Source organism: Oryza glaberrima, chromosome 11 (assembly GCF_000147395.1).
Source record: "Oryza glaberrima chromosome 11, OglaRS2, whole genome shotgun sequence".
In the NCBI taxonomy this organism is placed as follows: Eukaryota; Viridiplantae; Streptophyta; class Magnoliopsida; order Poales; family Poaceae; genus Oryza; species Oryza glaberrima.
Window position 1 is genome coordinate 20,907,963 of NC_068336.1, and position 16,423 is coordinate 20,924,385.

At 41.2% G+C, this 16,423-nt stretch overlaps 2 protein-coding genes and 1 pseudogene across 3 annotated transcripts; all 3 read left to right on the forward strand.

The window, feature by feature from the left end:
* Positions 1-4,125: 4,125 nt before the first annotated feature.
* On the forward strand, positions 4,126-8,315 carry LOC127754956 (glutathione S-transferase T1-like). The gene is made up of 7 exons (XM_052280564.1): positions 4,126-4,480; positions 4,582-4,655; positions 4,795-4,855; positions 5,531-5,584; positions 7,000-7,079; positions 7,350-7,555; positions 7,798-8,315. The coding sequence occupies exons 1-7, from the start codon at positions 4,410-4,412 to the stop codon at positions 7,990-7,992; spliced, it is 741 nt and encodes a 246-aa protein (XP_052136524.1). The 5' UTR covers positions 4,126-4,409; the 3' UTR covers positions 7,993-8,315.
* A 104-nt stretch (positions 8,316-8,419) lies between these two features.
* Positions 8,420-13,238, forward strand: LOC127754955 (disease resistance protein RGA5-like). Of its 2 annotated transcripts, none has more exons than XM_052280562.1 (6): positions 8,420-8,658; positions 9,352-10,254; positions 10,448-12,380; positions 12,549-12,653; positions 12,759-12,853; positions 12,952-13,238. In XM_052280562.1, exons 2-5 carry the CDS (start codon positions 9,440-9,442, stop codon positions 12,816-12,818), a joined length of 2,913 nt encoding a protein of 970 aa, XP_052136522.1. In that variant the 5' UTR covers positions 8,420-8,658; positions 9,352-9,439; the 3' UTR covers positions 12,819-12,853; positions 12,952-13,238. The 2 variants fall into 2 exon arrangements, with proteins under 2 accessions (XP_052136522.1, XP_052136523.1); XM_052280563.1 differs by having other exon boundaries at positions 9,355-10,254.
* Positions 13,239-15,351: 2,113 nt separating this feature from the next.
* LOC127754640 (disease resistance protein RGA5-like) overlaps positions 15,352-16,423 on the forward strand; it is a 31,367-nt pseudogene continuing 30,295 nt past the window's right edge.

Sequence of the window (16,423 nt, forward strand, 5' to 3'; positions counted from 1 at the left end):
AGACATTAAACTGCATTAAATTGCTTGCAATTCCTAGGAAGTAGAGAGAAGGGAGAGAGAGGAGATATATGTCCTGCACGTAGCCCATGTACGTATACAGGTACCTACGTATGGGTTCGTTACGTACAGGGGAGAGAGAGGTGGAGGTGGAAGGATTTGTTTCGGTTAATCTAACGGCTGAATATAATGGGTCCACCAACTTTAATATGCTAGATGTTTTGTTTTTTTCTCAGAATTTCGTGGATTTCTCTATTTTTATAGAGCGCCACGTGGCAGCCTAAGAGCGTTTATAGGAAGTTTAATGGGCTTTTAGTATATAATAATAGATAGATAGATAGATGTAAACTTTATTAAGAGGCATTGCATTTTAAGTTCGCGTGCATTTTGGAGGGAATCAAAGTCAAACATATCCCTCGATACTTTGGAACTCATGAATTAATCTAACATGATTCCCACCGGAATCACATTAGTTATTACTCATCAAACTTGAAGTTCACTTAGCTCTGCTTTAAACTTGGGAATTTGTTTGTTAATGATGGTTCTATTTTAAAACATTTAATTTTTAGTGTATTCTACCAAACTGGAGATTTTTTTTTCTGTGACAGTTAAGATTTCGAATTATAACATTTAGCATGTTTCCAAACCGAGACTCCGTGCCAAACACATTGGTATGGATTCCTCCTATGGTTTTTTTCGTGCTGAAAAGCTTAATACACGAACGGTTTGTGATAATTATTCACTAGTACAAATGAACAAATCACTTATTATAAAATCAGAAAGTGCATTTAAAAATATTTTGCAGAAAGTTTTTTTTTAAAAAAAAGATCAAATCATTTAGGAGCTCTCGAAAATCATGCGTATTCATTCATTCATTCATTTGAAAAGAATATGTCGTTGTCCAATTCTATAGCTTTAAATCGTTGTATTTGGTAGGGACTCATTTTAGCTTATATTATAAAGTTTCAATATTTTTGACGTTGCCATAAAAAAGAGTTGTCCATTTTGCCCCACTTAACTTTTGTGTTTATACTAGAAAAAATGACCGTGCGTTGCAACGGGTAGAGAAAATTTAATTTGTACACATGTGTTGCAATGGATAAATAATCACATCCTATTGTTTCATTTATTTATGTGCTTATCTGAATCACTTATTACTAAATAAAAGACTATTTATGCGTGCAAATCTTTTATATACATGTTCTTAGCGACTCAAAAGCAAATCTTGTAAAATAAAGTATAATAAAAAAACCAAAAAGTCGAATTCAAAAGTTAAGTTCTAAAATTTAAAATTTTGACTTCTAGGAATAAGAATAAGCCAAACAATTAGGCCTTAAAAAACGAGCTCGATTTGTCATCCAGCTTGATCTCAAGTCAGACAGGAATTGATGACAGACAGAATTAGCTGGTTTCATTGGTGCGCTGTTGCTGAAGCTGATTCTCAGCAAAAGCCCATCGGTTCAATTATTGGGCTGAATAAGCATCAACGGTTGGTAGTGGGTCCAATAATTCCCGACTCTTTTCTACGGTTGATGGAAACGCTTAGGCCGATAAGCATCAGACTGCTTATGCTGAAAAGAAATAGCATAAGCCAATTGATAGATCTGAGCAACTTCAATTATCCTTTATTTTAATTGGCATGTTCTTTTCGAAAGTAAAACAATCATGGCGACGCGCAAAGGCGCGTGTGGTAAACGGAGTCAGGCGCGCAGACCCAATTAATTCGCGTGCGTATCAGAGGGACACTATACTATAGGAAAAAAGAAAATGATTTGACAAAAACATAAAATTAAAACTGATTCTAATACGAACGACATACCGAAATTCTGTCGGAAATATTTTCAATTTTTATAATAGCAGAGATAATAATAATTATTATTAGTAATAATAATTTTTAAATAATAGTTACTTTAAACATTGAATATATTATCATATCACTCTTTACAAACATTAGCTCTACAATTTTTAAAAACAGAGTTTACACCCATTATATTATATTGTGTACCCATTATTTTAGACTAAATTTAATAAAAATATTTGTATATAGATTTTCACTTAAATCGGTATTGGACCATCATATCTATCTTTTTGAAAAAAAAAACAAAGCCTTGAAATGCTAAAAAATGTGAGAAAAAACATATATCCCTTGATTTTTCAATTAAATCGATAGATGACCATTGGATTAGACTTAAAAAATCATGTTAATCACTCTTCCTAATCATTCTGGCTAATCAATCTTCCTATCTCTGATGCGTAAGTACGTAGTTTGTATGTATGTGTTACATGTAAAAAAACATATGACCGGCAAACCCTCTCACTGAATTAGATTAAAAAGATCTTATCCCACCTGATCTCTAAGTACTTCCTCCGTTTTATAATATAAGTCATTCTAACCTTTCTTATATTTATATTGATGTTAATGAAATTAGATAGAATGTGGAAAATGCTAGACACCTCCTACCGGCTACCGCAGTCCGCATACTCTTGCCACCTTTTATTTTCCTCTTTTTTTAAGCCACTTCTTTTTCCAAGGTACGAATCGGACTTTTTTTTCGCTGTTTCTCTTTTTTTTTTACACCTTTTCGCTGTTTTTCTTTGGCTTTCTTTACGGTTTCTTCGCGTGCTTTTTTTTGCCAAAATTACGGACGGCCGAAACATCTGGACATGGGCCAGACGTACGCCACGCGATTTGGAACGCGTGGAAAGAGGAATCGGATGAAAAAAAAAATATGGCACGACGTACACGCCGCGCGGTGAAAAAAAGGAAATCGGACGGGTAATGAGTCGGACGACGCACGAAAATTTATGGACAAAAATATCTTAAACTTTTATAACATGTAAAGATAAATATACCATGTACTAAAAAACACCTTTCTTCCACACACGCTGAGGCTTCCTTATTAGGCCATGGCCAACGCTCTAGCGTGAAGCGTGGTCTCACCCCTTCCGAGGCAAATATTCGCGCTAGCTCGGTCGGGATCGCACCCCCGCAGAGCGCCGCGACCCCCAGCAGAGGGCCCTGTAGTTTCGTTAGCTTTTGGTCGAGGAGCCGCGTTGAGGAGAGGCCTCACCCCAAGCCGTCGCCCTGCACCAGGGAAGAAGATGGAGAGGGGGTGGACCGGAGAGAAGGGCCACATCGATCCCCACCGCGTGGCTCCGATCTGCACCACCTTCAACTCGATCCGCCGCCGCCACCTTGATCCGCCACCGCCGCCTCGATCCGCCGGCACCGCCCCGATCTGTACCATCTCTTCCTTGATCTCCCACCACTGCCTCAATTTCCACCTACTCCACCTTGATCCAATTCGATCCGCTGGACGTGTGCTCGGGAGGGTGAGGCGGAGCTCGAGCTCGTCGGCTTCTCTGCCACCGAGGAAAGAGAGGGGAGAGGTGGCGCCACCGAGAAGAGAGGGGTATGGTGATGAGGCTTGTGGGAGGAAGAGAAGCGCCAACGAGGCGAGCGTGTGTGGGAGGAGATGAGCAAGCGCGTGCAGGTGAAGTGCGAGCGACGGTGTGGGGTAGTGGCGGGGATGAAAAGGATAGAAAGTTAAGAGAGTATGACAGTGGGCCATTGACCAATATATAATTTTTCTCTACATTAAGGGCTGATATGAAAAAGTGCTATAGGGCCCACTTCAAGGTACATGTATTGGGAGGATGGTTGCTTAAGCCGGGTCTTTAATCACTTTTACTTACGTGTATGGTTGGGGTGCTGCCTGCGTTGGTCATGACCTTGGGTATACATCACTGCCTGGTGACATCCAACGATAGCCCACGTGTACCAAAACCACCATAAGAGCAGGTACAATAGCAGGCTATAAGCCAGCTATAAATATATTTTAAGAAGATAAATCAGAAGAGAGAAAGGCAGCGGGCTATAGATTTATAGCCAGCTGTAGCACGGATTCCAAGACGCAGTGTGTCTATGACAGGTGAGACTATGTATTAATAATGTAGTATGTAACTATTGTATGAATAAGCTATTAGATTGGCTATATATATGAATTGAAGCTAGTAGTTGGCTATACTATTATACTTGCTCTAAAGCCGTTTGAGGGGTAAATCTTATATTCGGCTCTGTAATTCATGGGTATATTGTAGAAAAAAAAAGTTCAAAGGGGATAAAATAATCTTCCAAAAAGAAAAGGAGAAAGGAACGAGAGCCAAGAACCTAAAGTAGTTCTATCCAGATTTCGTGCAGGGGAAAAAAACACATGAAAGAAAGCAAAAAACAACACCAACTAATTTCATTGGAATTTTGTGGGAGGTGGAGGGAGCAGATTGGTCTCTTTGACTCTCCTTGTGCGAGAGATTGACTTGGGATTTGTTGAGTTGGCAACTTTGCTTGGCTCTGCACGGACCAACGCCGACGACGACCGCCGGAGCCGCCGCAGCAAGCTCGCCGCCCCGCCATGCAGCCGCTGCTCAAGGTCTACGCCGACCGCCGGTCGCAGCCCAGCCGGGCCATAATCATCTTCTGCAGGTGACCCCAGCCAGTTCTTTCCTCTTTCTCTGTCACTCGCTTTCCCCCTGAGTCGTCCTGAATCTTGATATCTATCTTCTTGGACGCTGCGTTGGTTGCAGAGTGAACCGGATCGATTTCGAGGAGGTCACGGTGGATCTGTTCAAGCGCGAGCACCTGTCCCCTGAATTCAAGAGTAATCTGACGCTCTTTCTTGATCTTTTTTTTCTTTCCCTTTTTGTTTTTGCTGGCAAGAAAGTTTGCAAATCTTTCCCCACTGCTTTAGTTATACTGTAGAGCTAGTATATATATTATAGTTTTCTTCCTTTCTTCAGAGATAAACCCAATGGGACAGGTGCCAGCAATCGTTGATGGGCGATTCAGATTGTTTGAGAGGTTCGTATGCCCTCTCGAGACTCCTCCTGTCCTCCAGAATAATAGTAGTAACTCTAGCGCACGATTCAGTAATTGTCCTGTCTCTCAGACTCTCACCTGCCCTTTGCAATGTCAATTTTGTTCAGGACCAAATTTTTGTTCCAGTTCAGTTTTCGATGCGTATTTACAGTTTGTTCGGGATATTCTTCTGTCTTGTGTGTACACTTATAGTTTATTAACGCCAGAACTGTGCATGGAATTTGCAATTCCTTGCCTTCCATATTCTGTTTTTTCTGTTTTGTGAAAGATTATCCATGGAAGCTGCACACTTTTGAATGCCGCATATTGCGACTCCATACTTTTGATACTTAATAAACTAGAGATAGAGACCCACCAATTCAATTCCTGTTGAGGAGTGAGGACGCCTTATCTTCTTGACCTTTGCATTCTTCTTGAATTTCTACATTATTTCTTGGTTATTCCTTTTATGCCGAAACCATAAATTAGAGGCATTTGATGCCAACGAAAAAAATGTTTATGTTCTAGACTTTCCAGTAAGTCCATATTTCATTACAGTATAGTATAGTAACCCCATTTACAGTTTTAATCTGTTACATTCCATGACTGTGAACATTGCCGACTATTTTATTAGGTACAATTATAAAGCACTGACAAAACTCGCTCCTTTTGTGACAGCCATGCCATTCTGAGGTATCTTGCAACGGTGTTCCCTGGAGTTGCAGATCACTGGTGCGTAATGCTACTCCATTTGCATTGCCTGCTTTTTCGTGTTACAAGAATTTTTTCTTTAGCTGTGGTTTTCGGGCAACTTATGTGCATTCTTCTGCTATTGGATTGCCTTGAATTATGCAGCAACCGAGGGTCAAGTATACCACTTAGTCACTTACGTTGCCCCATTGTTGCATTTTATCCACATATTTTCGCCAAGTACTAGGTCTAGATGAATCATATCTCTACTCCAAAGGATATGCATTTGGTGTGCTGTCACTTTAGAAAATCTTGTGGCTGAATATACGTGGACAGTTGTGTGTCATTTGCATGGTCTTTTTTTTTTCCTAGAAAAGTGGCATTCTTTGCATATGCATATATGTATGTGATTGATTCATCTTAGAGAAAGTCAGTCATGCATGGTATTTTTAGATTTGAGGGTAGTTTTTTTGTATTTTTAACATTAACTCTTATAGAATTATTTATTTGACATCTTGCCATGCACAGTTACTATGCTTGTTATTATGACAAATAAGGCTATGTTCTTCCCCCATCTTTTCCCACTCAACTCTCTCGTTTTCCGCACGCACGCTTCCCAAACTACAAACTGTGTGTATTTTGCAAAAAAAGTTCTATAGGAAAGTTGCTTTTAAAAAAAATCATATTTATCCATTTTTCAAGTTTAGTTTAGCTAATACTTAATAAATCATGCACTAACCGCCACTCCGTTTTGCGTGTTGGGAGCTCCCGAACTCAGCCTAAGCATGGTATTGGAACCTTCACTTGCTTCTTTTTAGGCTAGACAGAGAAACTTGGATTGCAATTACTTTATTCCATCTTATATATAAACTATATCTTACAGTATATTCAGTCAAGCCTTTTGAGTTTAATGGTTTATTTCCCATGGTATTGCATAATAATTTGATTTGCTTCAACTGGCTTTGAGCTAATGGTTATCCAAAGATTTTGGTTGCTTCTATAACTTAAAGGTTTTGCTGTCGATTTTCCATGACAGCTCGTGCAATCTGATTCGTTTCAGTCACTTGTGATATGCTGGGTTTTCAAATTGATTTTCCTTGCAATAGCCCACAAGCTAGGATTCTTCTGTTCTTATTCCCTCCGGTCATCTTTATTTGACGCTGAGAGAGCTTAGTTTAGTTCTACCAGTGTCAAATATAAAAATGACTGGAGGGAGTATTTTTTAGTTAATACATTGCATTATATATTTACCATTGCTTTAGTCCAAAAAAGTTCAGCTTGTTTCAATTAGTTTTGAGATGACATGCTACTGAGTTTTGGCGAGATGATTCTTGCACTGGATATGCCACATTATAGCCATGAGTCTGCCATAGTGTGAGAGTTTGTCAGTCATTTTTTAATGAATGGATACTGTTCAAAGTTTAAGTCACTGTTTTATCATATCTTGTCTCTTGTAGGTATCCTGCAGACCTGTTCACCAGAGCCAAACTTGAGGCCATCTTGGATTGGCATCATTCAAATTTGCGTCGTGGTGCAGGTGAGAAATGAACCCGGTATAATTTAAAAAGGAGAGGAAGTGTTAGGCTTTTCCGTTCATCATGTGGAGTTATCATTAACCAGAAGTCCAATTTTCTGCTATAGCCCCATACTCTGATTTCAAATGATCCTTCCATCAATGCATTTGAAGCACACCTTAGACATAGAAAGGAACGTTTGCAGTTTGTGGCAACCTAAAAACCTAATTAAGTAAATTTATTTTGCACTAGCTAAGCTTTTTTTTTTCCATCCTTTAATTCGTTTTATGCAGCAACCTTCATACTGAACACCGTGTTGGCTCCTTCTCTTGGACTTCCGTCAAGCCCTCAGGCTGCAAAAGAAGCAGAGAAAGTACTATTCCGGTCCCTGAGACTGATTGAATCTATGTGGCTCAAAGGCAACGCAAAGTTCTTACTGGGCAACCCTCAGCTATCAATTGCAGATCTTAGCCTTGTTTGCGAAATAATGCAGTTGGAGGTACGTGTATATCGCCACATCAATTTATCCGCACCATTTCACATTTAACGCCCATGAGTGTCACCTCTAACGATGTACCTGTAAATACAAAATCTACTGAGTCCAGCCAGACTATGGTTTCCTCTTAAGCATGCAAACAAGCCACAACCACATCACTTTTGACTTGAGAAACTTGAAAACTTCGCATTAGGATGGTTTCTAAAAAAAAAAGAAGGGAAAATGACTCTGAAACTAATATGCAGGTCCTCAGTGATAGTGAACGCGACCGGATTCTTGGACCTCATGAGAAAATCCGCTGCTGGGTTCAGAATGTGAAGAAAGCCACAAGCCCTCATTTTGATGAGGTCCATGAGCTCATTTTAAAGGTGAAGACACGTACGGCTGCAAAGCTGGGATCTGAGCTGAGCAAAGACTTGAAGACAGCATCGAAGCTCTGAGGGTACTACTCTCGTATATAGCAGCAGTGTCCATGATGAATGAACAACAGGAAAGCAATAAGGCAAGGAGAAGAAGGAACAACAAGAAAGTAATACATATCTTGTCTTAAAAAAATGATTTGCGGTAAATTTGGAGGAAATTACGCTTGACTATTCCAATTTGTAGCATTACATTCTCGCAAAAAAGAAAAGTTGTAACATTACATAGTGTTTTTCAATTAGAACAAAAGTGGTGTTTGAAACATTTACTCTGCAATTTACTGTTCCAACTTGTAACATTACAGAGTTTTTTCAATTAAAAAAACTGTGGTGTTTGAAGCGAAGAGTGATCGCACATGCGTTCTCTGGTTTTCAAGGACTACTGTCTGCCTTAGTCCTCACATGTAATCACGGGGCTATGCATTGGAAAATGTATATCTGCACTTCGATTAGGTTAATTAACACTTGGATTAAGTTATTACAGCTTCTGGAAGAGGGGAGGCTTTGCATCTGGCTGGATGCCTGTATGAATATTCTCTATCTCTCTCTCTTCTTTCTCCTTATGTCTCTCCTGAGTCATCCATGGCGGCTCTACCCGCCTGAGCAGCAAGCTCTCCACCTCCATCACCAGCAGCAGGAGCCAAGAGCAGCAAGAACAAGAGTTTGGCTCTCTACTTCTTTTGCAAGGTCAGTAAGTTGTATTCGATTCAAGTATACTCCTACTTTTCAAGTGCAGTTTGTAGGTGAACACTTGTCTGTTCTGAGTTGTCAGGAGTCTGCAAGAACATCTAAAACATTTTTAGAAAACACAGCAAGTAATCTGAGTAGACAGGGTTTTATTGTGTAAAATTGGGACCGAAACAAATAGCAACATTTAGTTTCTTGTATGAGCCGGTCATTGGTACTGCCAGATCTGAGCAAACAATGTATGATCTGGTCATCTGATAGTTGTGTCCAGTGAGAGCTAAAGTTACAGAGGATGCCGCAACCGTCTTCTCTTTTATGCATTTGAAAGAACATCTGAAACATTTTTATACAATTGAAGGATTTGTGCTTTATTATGACTACGAGACCTTGATGTGATTCATTTGGATGCTGAATTATTGTTGTTAGTCCTTGACAAATATTATTGTTACTTACAGATATTGAGTGAGTTTGGCTAGCAACGATACCTGATTACCTGATAACTGTATTTCTGTCCTCTATTTAATAGCTTCAGCAGTTTCAACAATTATTCAGTTTTGCATTTTTTTCAAAACTCTGCCATATGTACAAACATGCTACGCCAGCTCTTTTGCCAAAATTTCCCATCCTTCAATCCTTGACAAATTACATACGCATTCATTGCTAACAGATTTCTTCATATGCTTTTCATTCCAGCAGTGCAGCTGTCTGGTGGTGAAAAGCACCTCATAATCATCACAAGAAACAGAGAGGACGGGGGGTGGGACGTAGTGAACCATCAGTAATGCAGTTCGCCACAGGTGCAATGGGCACGCTCCTCCCCAAGCTGGCGGAGCTGCTCAAGGAAGAATATGATCTGCAGAAGAGTGTGAAGGAGGGGATAACATTCCTCATGGCTGAGCTCAAGAGCATACAAGCTGCTCTTGAGAAGGTCTCAAAGGTGCCCCTAGACCAACTTGACAAGCAAACCAAGATCTGGGCTTGGGACATTAGAGAGTTGTCCTATGACATTGAGGACAACATCGATACGTTCATGGTACGTGTGGATGGTCTTGAGCCAGCCAAGAAACATAATTTCACATGGTTAATCGACAAGTGCCACAAGTCGTTGTCCAAGATAAAGATCCGCCACAAAATAGCCAATGAAATCAAAGATATCAAGAGCCAAGTCAGGGAGGTGATGGAACGACGCGATAGGTACAAGATTGATGATGTCGCTACTAATCTTCCAACATTTGTGGATCCTCGCATCTTGTCATTATATGAGAATGTCACCAAGCTTGTTGGCATTGATAAGGCACGTGATGATCTAATGAAGAAGTTGTCCGTGGGGGATGAGGCACCCAAGAAGATCAAGATGGTCTCTATTTTCGGAATTGGAGGCTTGGGCAAGACAACTCTTTCCAAAGTAGTGTTTGACATGCTTAAACTGCATTTTGATCGTGCTGCTTTTGTTCCTGTCGGTCAAAACCCTGAAATCAAAAAAGTCCTAAAGGACATCCTAGTTGAACTTAACAAGCACAAGTACTTGTCATTTGATGTAACATCAAGTGAAAGGCATATGATTAATGAGCTTCGAGAATACCTTGACAATAGGAGGTAAGTGTGTAGTACCCACCATTATTTTTTGCCTTTCATGTTCAACTTATGCTCATGGGAGTTCTATAAGCTACTAGAAAAGTGTTCTATTAGCTTATGGTTGCGATAGTTGTAGACCTTTATTTGTATTACTGGTATTTAGAACGGTTTATCATTTCACTAATTCATGTCCCTTCTATTCTCATGGGGATAGGTACTTGATTGTTATTGACGACGTATGGGAGCCATCACAATGGAACATTATTAAACTTGCTCTGATTGATAGTAATTGTGGAAGTAGAGTAATCACAACAACTCGCATTTTTCAAGTTGCCGATGAAGTTGCTAAAGAATTTGGTGAAGTTTTCATAATGGAAAAACTTTCTGATGATAACTCAAAAAAGTTATTCTACAATAGAATATTTGGTGCTGCCTGCAATTGTCCAACGAGTAATCAATCGGTTGAGGCAACCAAAAAGATCTTAAAGAGATGTGGTGGCATACCACTATCTATAATTACAATAGCTAGTTTGTTGGTTGATAAACCTGCGAGGGAATGGTCTGCAATTTATGACTCTATTGGATTTGGGAGTGGAGATCAAAATGTGGCAGTTCAGAACATGAGGAAGATATTGTCTTTTAGCTACTATCACTTGCCCTCATACCTAAAGACTTGTATGTTGTACCTAAGCATATATCCAGAAGATCATTTGATTGAAAAGGATAGTTTGATATGGAAGTGGATAGCCGAAGGCTTTGTCCAGGAGGAAGAAGATAAGACGTTATTTGAGATTGGCGAGAGGTACTTTATTGAGCTTATAAATAAAAGCATGATCCAGCCAAAGGATGAAGGTGGTAGTATTTTTTATTGCCACATACATGACATGGTGTTAGATCTCATCCGAAACTTAACAGCCGAAGGAAACTTTGTAAAAATATTCGAGAAACCACATGAGTTGCACAGGTTGTCTTCAGAGAGGACCACTGTTCGTAGGATAGCACTGCACGAGAGTTGGAACCACGGCAAAAACAATGACCTAGATGTTGGCATGACACACTTGAGGTCATTCAATGCTATCAATTGTACTATCAGCATGATGCCCTCGCTTCTGAGCTTCCAGGTTCTACGCGTGCTAGAGCTATTTGAAGTCAAAGTAACGGGAGGTTTATACCTCAAGCATATCGGGAAGCTACGTCAGTTGAGATACCTAGGAATGATGCGCACACGTCTTGCTGAGCTTCCAGTGGAAATAGGGGATCTCGTGCACCTGCAGACACTGGATTTCCGGTACATAGATTTGAAGGAACTGCCGTCGACCATTTGCAAGCTAAGCAAGTTGGTGCGGCTGCGCCTAATTGGAGAAACCAGTGTGCTAACGGGTGTTGGGAATCTGAGTTCACTACAATACCTAGAGTTGGGCGGTGATTCCATCGAAAATATCAAAGACTTCATCATGGAGGTGGGCAAGCTGACGGAGCTGAGAATTCTCAAGTTTTGTGTAGATGACGTGATTGACGAGGGTACGAAGAACACTTTGCTAGCGTCGCTGTGCAGCTTTCGTAGACTCCAGACCCTGGAGATAACTTTCCACTTCTTTTTTCGCGATACGGTGAGCATCTCTGAAAGCTGGCACCACTGGGAGGCCCCGTCGCAGCTCCGTGAGTTCCGTATACCCGGCATGGACCTGCCACGGCTGCCGGCGTGGGTGAACCCCATGTGCGTCCCATACCTATCCAAGTTGCTACTTGCCGTGATAGCCATGGAAGCACGGGACCTGGACATGCTTGCAAGGATGCCAGCACTCCGCATACTCATGCTGCGAACACAGCAGAGAATTTTGTGGACAGTTGGTGGTGCCGGGCTGTTTCCGAACCTGAGATTCTGTAGGATGATGAACATAGCACTCACATTTCTTCCAGGAGCCATGCCGATGCTCACCAAGCTTCAATTATGGCTGTGGGCGTCTGAATATTGTGCCGCCAGTGACGTTGGATTGGGGCACCTCCCTCTGCTCAATCGCGTCAAGGTTGTCCTCGACTGCGAGGGTGCGACGGGCAGGCAGGTGGAGGAAGCAGAGGCGGCGTTAAGGCGCATGGTGAAATCTCACCCGAACCGTCCCGCCATTGGTGTGTACCGACTTGAAGAGGTATGGCTGGTTTGGTTAATCATGATTAATCAGTTGATTAGTTCACATTCCCCTACCTACACGCATGCCTCCCCACTTCTGACTGTTCTGTAACCAATCAGCTTTACTTGTTCTCTGTTGGCGTATTTCGTTCCTCAGTTCATATCCCAATCACAATTTCTTTTTTAGCGCTTGATGAAAAGAGATGAAGATCATGACGACGAGGAGATTTCAGCTAAAGATCACATTGACAGAAATGGTGACGATGGGAATTCAGCATATACGGACAAAGAGGTGCTGCAGTTGCGCGTGACTCGTGCATACCAATTTGATCCTGGTTGCATAATTATTTATATGCTCTTGATTACTGACTACTGGTTAATTTTTTGCCTGTTTCAGCGAGACAATGATCCAGCCAAAGAAGAGGAGGAGGAGGAGAAGGCTACCAACCAATCTTGAACCGGCTCTCTGCACTCATTCGGTCATGCTTTCAGGTACATGGACCAAAGATGCACATCAATATCTTCATAACATTCTTCAACTTTGATCATACGCTGATCTCTAACTTTTCTTCCCGGCTGTAATTAAACAGCGGCAGCTGCAGGGCAAGGAGAAGAATAAAAGGGAGAAGAGTTGAGCGGAACTGAAGAGAAGCTCATCTCCATCGCTGGGCCTTTTTTCTTGGTTGTTGCTGTTTTTCTCTCAAGGATTTATATAGTGTGATTTGTAATAATGGTTGTCTCGGTTACAATAAGGCCCAAGTAGGCTCAGACAGAAATTCCGAGCATATTGGCCGCTAAACTGTCATGTGTGATTTTTACACTATGCTTGTTTCTCATGATCACCTGTTTTACTTGATTCAAAGGTTATTGGTTGGAACATGGAAGCATTTGTTTCAGATATGACGATCGTGGTAGCACCTGAATTCTGAAAGCAGCCGGCAGAAACAGCACACCATACTGATGCCTTGATCCAGGACTACATGATCTGTGATGCACAGGAATGTCCGTACTCTGTTTTCCTTTTCTTTTCACACACATGTAGCAAAGCAGAAGATCTGCAGCAAGTTCGCACCGGAAAATGTACACCGTATTCCTGTGTGTCTGTGTTCTTGTGTTGTGCGTGCCTGTGATCCAGGAGCTGTGCTTGCTCTCCTGGAGGCTGGTGAGCGAGGAACAGGAAACGGAGAGCTTCCTTCCATTGACCTGCTGCACCGATAGATTGAACATATTGGAAATAGAAAGTAAGTTCAGATTCGAGGCGGAAGACAAACCATGAACCATGGTGCTCATAATTAAGGTTTGAATCGCCACTGCACGAATTATATATATTCTTGCATATAATTAATCTGAAGAAATAGGTCTATTGATCTTAAGAATGTTTTTTCCCCTTGTTCTTGCAAATATTCAGCTTGTAGTGTTTCCTGACTGAATTCATATATAATTATGTTTTGTCAACCTGTAGAATATCAAAATTGTATGTTTCAACACCATTTTCCATTATTCCATTGAGCAACAGAAGTAGCAATGAAGACAGTATACTTGGAAGTGCCATATTCAACAAAAGAAGGGTCCTTAATTTTTCTTTCCATGATAGCTTCCAGAAATTGCAAGAGCACACATATATATCTAACTAGGAGGTAGCCCGTGCAGTTGCCCAAGCATGCATATATTTAGTTTGCCTTGAAAATAGGTGTAACAAAATAAGTCCAAATTAAATAAGGTATTTTTCATTTTTAACTGGATGTTCATTGCCACTCTTTCCTGAAATCTTTGAGAAACTTTTATTGCTAAATAAATGTATTTTATTTATACCTTTCTTTAATTCATTAATGCATGGCTGTGAATTAATAAAGATAGCAAAGTTCTTTAATAATATTTATTTTATTCTGAATTTAGGTAGTGAGTTATTTTAATTTCAAATTTGTTTTGAAATCAAATTTGTTGTTTTATTATTTTATTCTAAATTGTCTTTTGGGGGTTTTTAAATTGTATTGTGCTGTATTTAGGTTCTTCTTTTAATAATTATTTTATTATTCCAAATTTCAGATATATATATTCTACATGGACTCTTGTTATATTTTTATTACTAATTAAAATGAAAATTTTATTTTCGAATGCTTCTTTTGATTTTTTTTTCCTGAAATTTAATTACGAACTCCTAGCAGTGGATCTGCCATAGCTATTGACCTCGCAGATCATCTTGTCAATATCCATGTCGGTGAGCCTCTTTTGATTTATTGGCCATGATGTGATGGAGCTCGGATGGAGATGAAGCTGTCTTCTGATCTTTGTCGAACACGCTGAAAAGCTCCATCAGCTCCTCCTCGAAGTCCTTGTCCTTCATCTAATCATCTTACGCGCCATTAGGCCCACAAACTCTCCTGGAAGTCGATGTCGCCACTATCGTTGGCATCCACCTTGCTGATCATGTCCTGAGGCTTCGCCTCCATCGGGTTTCTGGCTGTGGCGGAGCTCGGCGACAGAGATGAAGCCGTCTTCTGGTCTTAATCTAATTGTCTTGCACGCGATTAGGCTCAGGAACTCTCCTGTAAGTCTATGTTGCCGCTGTTGTCGGCATCCACTTTGCTGATCATGTGGTAATTTGAAGATACTTGGAGTGCATGTGGTGAATACTTTTTTTACAAAACACAATACTAACACAGCACTTATAATTATAATTTATAAGTGCCCGTTCTTTGAGAGAGGTATATTGGTGCCGGCCTTTAAAAATAACCGGCAGGAATATCCCTTCATCAATGATCCTCCGCCCACTATTGATGTCGGAGCTTTATTAAAAACCAGCTTGTTTGCTTCTAAATAAAGTCATCACCACGCACGTTAAATAAAGTCGCTTGTTGCTGCTAAATAAAGTGAGATTTTCCAGTGAGACGCACTTGGCCTTATTTTTTTAGACCGGCGATCGAATAAAGTCGATTGCATTGCACAGGCGAATAAAATTTATCACCTCTAGTGCCGCACTACCGCTAGTACAGACGCTTTTGACTCCAACACGAAAAAAATTCATCTTTCTCGTCATATCAACTCGCACCATCCTGAGTGACTCATCCATGTTCCTGATGCCTTCACCAAACTAATTTAATTAACCAGAGCAAGCTGAGAATCAAGCTCTCCCCACCATATGATCACTTTCCCTGAAGACCTGCAACCTCACGCTAGCTGATCCAGCTGCTAGCCATGGAGACGCCTCCGAGCCCCAGTTGAACCAAGCTGCGCCAACATCGATCTGCAGGAAGAGTTGCCGGCTGCTCTTCAGTTTGTGAGGTCAGGTATACATCCAATAAAAGAAGACTCCTTTAATTTGCCCAGTTGTTTAGTGCAGTTTGTAGGTGTTTCAATTCCTGCGTTTTGTTGGAGCACTCCCAATTATCCTCTAATTAGGACACACAATAGAGGAGAGTCAAGGGACGACACAGAAGGGAACGCAGGCACCAGGTGGAGGACCGCCCATCAGAGAAACAATTGATGATGGTGAGTCGAAGAAGTTCTATTCTTTCATGTTCTTTAACTCACCATCATCAGCCTCCACCTGGTGCCTGCATCCCTGTCGGAGGGTTAACTCCTCCACCAGGGAACCGTGAGCCCTTTTTTGGTTCGGCCGGGGGCAGCGGGTGAAATTTGAGGCTTCGAGAGCGAAACTGAGTCATCTTGAGGGGATCAAGCCCCGCCCCCCCTCCCCCACAAGACGATGAGACAAAAGGGGTTTATACAGGTTCAGGCCGCTATGAAGCGTAATACCCTACTCCTGTGTGTACGATTCTTCTGTGCTTAGAAAGTCCCTGAATCCCTAGTATGCAAGCTAGGGTTAGACAAGCTTTGGCTCAGGGATTCTAAGTCTGATCCCCCCTCCTCGCTAGGCATGGTCCTCCTTTTATACTCTAAGGGGATACCACATGTGCTGCGAGTGCTACCTAGGGAGAAGGGAAAATATTCTCTATATTAATTACATGTCTTGTGCCTTAGCCCAAAAGCTATCTGCACGTCGGTTGCTGCGCGGGGCCCCTCAAATCATGCAGGGCGCCTTTGTCATTCGCCATTTAATGG

Bases quoted from the DNA above. Each gene is read 5' to 3' on its own strand.
- LOC127754956 (XM_052280564.1), top strand. From the start codon at position 4,410: ATGCAGCCGCTGCTCAAGGTCTACGCCGACCGCCGGTCGCAGCCCAGC. The intron at 4,656-4,794 runs GTAATCTGACGC...TCCTTTCTTCAG, and splicing joins CCTGTCCCCTGAATTCAAGA to AGATAAACCCAATGGGACAG. The intron at 7,080-7,349 runs GTGAGAAATGAA...CGTTTTATGCAG, and splicing joins AAATTTGCGTCGTGGTGCAG to CAACCTTCATACTGAACACC.
- LOC127754955 (XM_052280562.1), top strand. From the start codon at position 9,440: ATGCAGTTCGCCACAGGTGCAATGGGCACGCTCCTCCCCAAGCTGGCG. The intron at 10,255-10,447 runs GTAAGTGTGTAG...TCATGGGGATAG, and splicing joins GAATACCTTGACAATAGGAG to GTACTTGATTGTTATTGACG. The intron at 12,654-12,758 runs GTGCTGCAGTTG...TGCCTGTTTCAG, and splicing joins CAGCATATACGGACAAAGAG to CGAGACAATGATCCAGCCAA.